We start from the raw sequence: 9,135 nt of genomic DNA, 5'->3' as shown, positions 1-9,135 counted from the left end.
TAAAAATTACATTTATATGAGCAACTTTTTACATAAGCAAACAGTGTATGTAATGAACGTGAATATGAGTATTATAATAATGAACGACCAATAGTTTCTGCGAAAAACAATAATATACAGTTGTTCAAATCAAATACGTTCATACAAAAATAAACCTGAATAGTGAGTAGAGTCTACAACTACACAATATATCCTTGACCACGTTTACTTTGATATTCAATAGTTAGGTATTTAAATTGTTCAAATACACCGTGATTACGTATTTTCATGCTTTACTATGAATTTCTAATCTACATATATATCTTTATCAATCAATCTACTAAAAATATAATGAAGTAGGCTATATTTTTGTTTTTTATATACCTAGATATTATAATTCATTCCTAATATAAATATGTACATTTTGTTACTTATTTATTGTGCCAACTAGAAAAAGCGTAAATAAGCTGGAGGAATGACGAAGCAGTAAACAAAATATTGCCATATTTATAATTATCTGTTTTTATTCAGTAGTAGTCATACCGAACATGTTTGAAACTAAAATTAAAAATTTTAAAGATTATCATTTATGGATAAATGGAAAATCAGATTGGAAAAATTGCTAGTAATAGACGCATTACTAGTACAATATTCTACGCCAAATAAAAACCGTCTTGGAAATACCTGGAAACCATCTTAGCTTAATTCCTTATGTATACGCCTCAATGTGCTAAAGAACCTAACTTTATCCTCATGCTGTCATACTCCACTCATGGCCTACCAATATACAATCTTAGCATAGGCAGGTGCACCACATATTGATTCATTTAATATACATATATTCACACTTTTGGTACAAGTAATTGAACATTACAGTTGGCAGTAAAATATCTCATCTGCGACCCTCAAATCTACTTTATCAATCTCCGTCCTCTGCTACCCTAACTTATCAAAATGAATGCTTTCTCAAATGATGTAATATATTATGTTATTGGTTGCTTCCGTCAGAGACATCGGACATCCTAAGAAATGATCTGAGGTTTTTAAACTGCGAGTTCTATGAAGATCATATTGTGCACTTGAAGTCGTATCAAATGTAACATAGGTGATTTAATTCTTTAATCTTAAGATTAAGTTCTTATTGAACGCCTACGTTATGTAACAATCAATAACAAATTTTAAATGTTAGATGACAATACGTCAGGATATTTCACACAGAACTATCTAACTCCAATCTAAGCAGAGCTTGTGTTATAACACAAACTCTGATTAGCTAGTACTAGACAACTGATAGAACTATTATACTTAAATATATTTTTTATTATACATAATGTAGACCGTCCGGGTCTATTCTATCTATAATAATACCTATTTGCATCGTGCTGGGAATTGAACCCGCGCCCATAGAGCAATATCAGGTGGTTATGAAATAGGTACGTACGAAATTTTCTTTTTATATTCTATTATTCAAATGTACCATCTATCTGCCACCTATATTGAATTTTAATATATAAGTAGGTGTGTAATATGTAAGAATTCACCGCGGTTCAATAAGCCACATGTGGCATCGACAGCTTTGTTGAATTTCAAATAAATGGTAAAAATAGTCTCTTGGAAAATAGTAGATAAGGACACACATAGCAATATGAACAAAGTATTGTTGCACCTAATAATTTTACCTAAGTAAAACAGACATTTTTACAAAAAATATAGTAATTTATCTTTTAAAACAATTAAGAATCTACTTAACAGAATACTGGTCAGCCAGCGCAATTCCATGCGTCACATTTCCTCGTTCTACCGTTCCTACATTTTTTGTTGGAGTTCCGCTTTAAGTAGTTGTAGCGTGATATTATATGACTATAGCTTTCCTCGATAAATGACTTATCCAATAGTAAAAGAATTTTTGAAATCAGTTATTTAGATTGAGAAATTTACCCCCTACAACTTCACAAACTCACAAACATTACCTACTTCCAATATTAGTATAGATTTACAAACACATTCTTCTGTATACCTACACAGTGCGTATATATACTTATATATACTTTGACAACAATGTAAATTGTAATTAAATCAATTTACAACCTCCTATATTAAGAATTTAACAAGTGAAAAATAAACATCAATTTTCTGTTCCATTTTAACTGACCGAAACACAGCTTAAAAGGGTTCCATAATAGGCCCCCAGTTGTCCTTTAAACGCCAAGTTTTCGAGGGCGCTTTCTACGTGAAAACGTGCAATAAACGTACACTTAGATAGATAGATACAGGTGGTGTCTCAAGTACAAACATTTTATTGGAGTTCTGTCTTTAATTATTTAAAACGGTTTTAAAGGGTCGGAGCTTGGTGCCCGTAATGTGGCATTCGGAACGTCTCAGATACATAAAGAGCTTTTTACTGTTGATCCTTTTCGAAATGCCTGACCCGTGGCCTTCCATTCCACCGAATATCACATTAGACACATCAAATATGTATGGCAACTCTTAGAATTTGTAATGCCGAATATCCTAATAGAGTGCTGATGGTTTAACAAGGTTTCCTTTCCTATTTATATATGCAATTTATTTGAATCAGTACAGATATCTTATCACATAGACCTATTTTTTGGTGATTCCGATAGAATTATTTATGACGTGGCTTCGATTTAAGATCTTTATTTTTGTCTCCTAAATCTGTATTTTTGTACATATATTATAGTATATTAGCTATTACTATTATTGTAACTTAGTTAGCCTTTTTTAATAAAAGCCTAGACCGTTTTTGTGTTACAATCGATTTTCATGTTATACTTCGATCATTATCATCCGTTCAGTGGACCTAAAAACAATGAAGCTTTCAGAGTTAATAATAACCTAGGACAATTCCACGTAGCGTCATCTAGTCCCAAACAAACAATTTCGTATTATGGATACTAAAAATAATTAGATATTTTTTTGCAAATACATAATATTCACAGATAACATCCAGACTAATACAAACAATCATACTTGTAAATACAAAAGTTTGGATCATGCGAGGAGTCGAACCTGCAACCATCGGAAGTAGAGCGGTGTGCCAAAACGCTAGATCAGGATAAGGCCGTCAAGTGAATATATATTTTAGTTAGGTAATAAAATATGCAAAATTATCACAGTGTATTATATGGTGCTGTGTATTGGCGACGGTTACCATCATAAGGTAGGTTGTCAAGCAGTTTGTTATTTCAGCTGCATAAAAAATAATATGTAAAACAAAGCGCTATTCATAAAAAACGTCTACGTTAAACATAACCTATTTAACTGTTTTGTCCTTTGTTTAATATATTAAAAAAAACATTGTTAAGTTAAATTGTATTTGCTAACTTTAAGTTTTATTGTATACAGAACATTATTAGTATTGGCAGGAGGGGATCTTGTATAATGGGTGGTAATTACTATATGTGAAGTATACGACCTCCATGCGGTTCCCACTGGAAACTATCGCAGTTAATTCCCGGTGAATTTGATAAAATGGGCTAATTAACATGATTTCCTGCTCATCTCCTATGGATATCCGTGCATCATTCCAGTATTACTAAAGAATATATAAAATAATACATAGAATAAATAAAATAAATGTTTACAGTTGTAGACTCTAATATCTAGCATATCCTACCTCTTATTCATGTGTATATTTATAAACCTACAATATTATCGTCGTGATTGAATGCAAAATTTATGGCGTTTTTTTTCTATTTCTCAGCATCGTCGTCGACACAGCAACCACTTATCCCCAGTGGTACACTTTGAACGGCACTGGTAAAGTAGAAATTTATATTTTCCAACGCTCCTGTAATTTTCTGCGATGTAACACTCACAAGGGAGTGCGGTACAAAGAGATATTAAATTTAAAAATGCACGGCGGCGAGATTGTTGAATACGAGTAGCCGAAAACATTTCCAGAGTTCCTTTTACGGTATTCAAAGCCGAGTGCAGCAACGTTCCGGTTAATATGCCTCTTTCAAATTATACCATTCCACTTGAAAGCATAAAAGAATTGTAATATTTTATTGCAAGAAAAATATAACAAACAGCCAAAAATACATTATATAATGATAACAAAATGTATTCTATAGGCACAAGATATTGTTATAAACAGTAAGGTTTAGCGTCATGTTTATGGGTTACAATCTGACTTGAATAAAGTCGTGAGTTTTAATCTGGGCAAAACTAAAAAGTTCTTTCTCTGTTGTTGGAAGCATTGATAACAAACCAAAATAATCAGAGATTACGGTAGGTAGGTAATAATATAAAAGGATTAAAGTTGTCATTTATAACTATTACTCAAACTTTATAATCCATGCTGTTATACTCTATTAATAATTTACCTTAGTATCGATTTGTATCAGTATAAAAGCACATAATATGCTTGCATTAAAAAAAACAAATCTTGATAATAAAAATTAATTTACTCCACAAAAGTATTAACAATTTATATCAGAAAATTATAATACAGTACCTATGTAAAAAGTTCACAATTTATTTAAAAAAATATAAAATTTACAATTATTATACAGATCAATTATTATTTATCATAGGTAACACTTTCCAGTGCACACGAATAAATACATGATATTAAAAAAAATATTCACAATCTTTTGGCACAAACGTTTTAGTGAAACCAGATTACGAAATGAGCATTTTATTTATAGCTTCCTTAAAAGCCCATAATTGTACACCTATTAACATTTTAACAGTAACTGGCACAAAATTCATACAAAAATATAAAAAAAGTAAAAAAATGGAATGCCTTACAAACATAGACAAAGAATACCGTAGGTAAATTTCTCCATCTACGCATAACCTTGGAATAAGGAGTATATCCTTAATCTTACCTTAAAACCATCAGTTCCCGTGGTAAATTACAAAACGCTTTTCTCAAGAATTACATGCATTAGATATACACCGCTTGTAAATTAATATTTTTACAAAGATTTGTACCTGGTTTACGGTTCAGGTACCTAAATATATCAAACATTTAATGCCTTTATTATTTACACACATTTAATTTATATTTGTATTATGCACAATATTTCATTATACAAAAGACTAGCCTTTGCTAAGTACATACAGTTACGTACAAAAGTATTATCTAAAAATTCGTTGAACACAATATATTATGCTATATTATAATATACTTCATTATATTCATTGTTCATGGACGAATATCATCATATCACAAAAAAGTTTTCATTCATCACTTCTCTGTATTAAATTCACTTTACATTCACGCAGTTAAATGGTATTAAAAATAATTCGATGCCAAACGAAAAAATCTTGCATCTCTATCTCTATCTCATTCGCACTCTGAAAAACTATTAAAGAGGGAAAGAGATAATGTCACATTCGAATAATTAAAAGATTACATTTATTACTATAGTTCAGTCGTGGTTTCCACCGGTGATTGGTCGTAAGTATAGCCGCTAAAGTTTCTTTTGCCAAAAGTGACATTATCATTATCCATAGCTCTGAAAAAGAAAACAACAATATATTCATTACATATATACACATTTCATATGTAAATTAAAAAAAAATACATAGATGCATAACAGCAAAACGAAAAATCGTTTTTTCCACTGAAATGATAAAAAGCTTACAGGCCATATGATGGAATATATATTGTCACATATGAAACCTTATTCATATATATTCATATACAAAGTAGATCTCATATTGTCACCATTGAAGTCATTTGCGTGTGACTACATCTTAAATTATGACGAGACTCATCTAAACTGACTTATGTATACTACATATCTCGAAATTTCCAAAGGAACATAATAAAATCCGTGATATCAAACCGTAGTAAACAACTAGTAGTTTAATATTTAACACAGTAACGTTATACGAATGACATTGCGTGGGAAATATTATTTGAAACTTTCAAAGCATTCCTAATGACGAAAGTTAGATATAAATACATGCAATATCGTATTAATACCTAATATTCCAACTTATAAATATAAACATATCAACAATCCCAAAGATTAATTACTTGAAACAAATGTCTAGAGGGTACACTTCATGCTCCAAATGCTGTTAGACATAAACAATCACATATTAATATGAATAGCTATATTCCGGATTAACAATATAACTTCGGTGGAATGACTAAACTTCATATGTAGCATGTATTGAAATTTAGTAGACCTTACTATTGTACATATTACAGAGTAGGTTAATTAGTAGTAATGTACGAATCACGCAAGGGACGAAGGGTGTTATTACATTGTTAAATATGTATTCAAAATATAAAATAAGAAATGCATAATAAATTAATTCTTGGATTTTATACAGAAAATAAATATAATTTCAAACACATTATATTTACGCTTACTTACAAACGCAATTATTATAGAACTTTTAAAACAATTGCAAAGTCTAACAACATGTTATACAGCATCGAAATGATGAGACAGAACAATTATCTGTATAACGTATTTATGAAAATGTAGCTGCATGAATAATTTTTTTTTACAATATTCTCCTTGAATTATTTTATAAGTAAAATTCTACTAATATAATTATAGACATTGTAAAACATTAAAAAGATATAAAATAGTCCAAAAATATATAATTTCATATACTTGACAATGTATTAATCCCCTAATGCAAACGTTTGAATCTTAACAATGTCCTTATAAAGTATGCAATAATTAAACTGAGAGCAGCGAATAGACTATATTTTCATTAAACGTTTGTATAATAGAAGCGACGGTTCTCTAGAGAGGGAATAGATGCGTTTAATTTCACAGAGTTAACTAAATTCTGTTCAAAATTAAGTGTAATTAGAAAATGATGTGAAATCATATAAGTTAACAATTTCTTTCACTGTTGTTTTATATATTTTTAAGCATTTGGGAACTAGCATAGCTCTTTTTGAATTGTATGCTTATTTTACAAATAAAGGGTCCAAAATCGACAATATCTATCTACAAAAATTATATTCGTACATTCGCACGAACAGGTGATAAAAAATAATACAATTACGTAAGTTGAATTATAGACAAGTAGAGTACTAATAAATGAGTAATTATTCTTTTGTTATGTAATTGTGTATACATCTTTAATCTCAATAATACCGAAATGAGACCAGTGTTGCTATGATGCGTTTTATATTCATAATTTTTTTTTTACTTATTGACAAATTTTATCTTGACACAATTAGTAAGGGACTAATAAATTAAATAAAACAGCTAATGTAAAACAACAAAATCACCCAATAAAGTCCAATCTTTCAAGTCTTCGTCGTGTCTTTTAAGTTCTTTCAAATCAAATTAAAATTATATTCAAGCATATAATTTATTTTAAACAAGATTAAATAGGCGAATAAAATTAACAAACGAGTGACTTACCTTTGCAATCCAGGTATTTCATCATACGCCATTATGGGCTGCGTAGATTTCTTTTTATGATTGTTACCACCATTTATTTTCCTGCCGAGAGTAGCGGCCAGTAATCCGCCACCCACGTTGTTGTTGTTCACTCGCGGTAACGTCCCGAGTGCGTTATTCAGTGCGTGATTATTTGGCACTCGCCGGTTCAGTGTTTGTGTATTGCGAGCAATGGTGGCATTGTTAGCAATCGAGTCGAAGTTACTGTTATTCAATGTACCGCCGTTCTCATTGACGCTTGACGCGCGGGCGGTGGTAGCCGTTTCTGATAATGTCGGGCTTCTTTCGCCTACAAAATTTACATGTTTATAAGAGAATTTATAATAGAATGCATGTTATTCTTACCTTGAATCAACCTAAATAAATAAAAAAATATTCGGAACAAGCGAATAAAAAATAAAATGATTCTATTATAAGACGTCAAAAGGATAAAACCAAGCAAAGGTTGTAATTTTATCGTGTTGACTTGTCCAGGGTCATCACTCCACATTATTATATCCCAAAACCAATCATCATAATATTTGGTATGTAGGTAAGGGATGTGGTACAGATAAGAGTGTACCTGGTCAATTATTTATCACCACGCAGAAGCATGTGCGAGCAGAAAGTAGTTCTATTATAAATTAAAAAAAAATAATTTCTTAATAGATAAAATCAAATCCCATAATGATTTTAAAAGTACATTCACCAAAAAAATTTTAATAAGTAATAAAATGGTGAAATTTTTATTTAAATGAGTCAAGAATTAAATAATAATTGTTGTAATTTATTTATTTGAATATATAATAGATTTATACTAACCATTGTCTTTAGATAAATATTGCACACTGTGTATATTAAAAGCGTGATTGTTAGCGCTAAAATCTAGTTGCAGGTCAGCGTCATCGACAGCCATGTTCAGAACCTAAAAAGTAAATTAACGTATATTTATTAAGTTCCTATATGAATGATTAATTCTCTATGATCCTTCGAATTTAATAAGTATATAGAAATGAGAGTAATTTGTCATATTAAGTACAGTGTCTTCAGGAGTGTTACATCAACGGCATTATTATATGAATCGGGAAAAATTGTTACATTACAATAAAACTACAATTAAAATTTTTGTTTTAAAATAATATGCGTCCGTACTGTTCGTCCCAACTGAAAATCAATGCTGGAAATTATGGTTCCAGTATTTCGCTTAGTTGTGGTCCATATTGGCTATGTTTTATAATGTGTGTAAATTGTTATTTGTATGTTATTATTTCGTTATTGTTGTCTCAAGACGAGTCAATAAATTCTATTCTCATTCTGTGCTGGCTCTACAATAATTGTAAATATTATAATCATAATTATAACAATGTTAATATATATAATACGGGTGTAATATTCGATGTAATAATAAATAAAACAGGCTCTGAATCGGAATCAACATACGCAGAAAAAAAAAATATCTAAGTAGTAATCTAACACCTCCTTTTTTCTTCAGATTAAATTATCGCTAAATTTATTAAGTCTGCTATAATATTTACTATTTGTATAGCCCACTATACATACCTAACCGTTTATTATTGAAGTTAAATAAAGTAACATACCTGAGTTTCGTATCTCGGTGCGGGTTCATCTTCACTCGATTCGTATCCAGAAGGCGGCCGTGGCGGCGCCATACTCATACTAAGAGTACCATACTGCTGTATCGCTTGCTCCTTATGTTTCTTATACCTTCAAAAAAGAGACGGTATTTAAGTAAATTTCCTTA

General features: G+C 30.3%; 1 protein-coding gene across 1 annotated transcript in view; it reads right to left on the bottom strand.

Moving 5' to 3' along the window:
• Positions 1-4,416: 4,416 nt before the first annotated feature.
• LOC131852086 (cadherin-99C) overlaps positions 4,417-9,135 on the bottom strand; it is a 147,514-nt gene continuing 142,795 nt past the window's right edge. The window contains exons 28-31 of the mRNA XM_059202707.1: positions 8,972-9,098; positions 8,196-8,298; positions 7,356-7,683; positions 4,417-5,468 (exon numbers count right to left, since the gene is read on the bottom strand). Of these exons, the coding sequence (XP_059058690.1) occupies positions 5,375-5,468; positions 7,356-7,683; positions 8,196-8,298; positions 8,972-9,098 (652 nt within the window). The 3' untranslated portion in view covers positions 4,417-5,374. The remainder of the gene's footprint in view (positions 5,469-7,355; positions 7,684-8,195; positions 8,299-8,971; positions 9,099-9,135) is intronic.

This window comes from Achroia grisella, unplaced genomic scaffold (genome assembly GCF_030625045.1).
Source record: "Achroia grisella isolate CSIRO2021 unplaced genomic scaffold, CSIRO_AGI_Agris_v1 utg821, whole genome shotgun sequence".
NCBI lineage: Eukaryota > Metazoa > Arthropoda > Insecta > Lepidoptera > Pyralidae > Achroia > Achroia grisella.
This window is presented reverse-complemented; position numbering and strand designations above follow the sequence as displayed.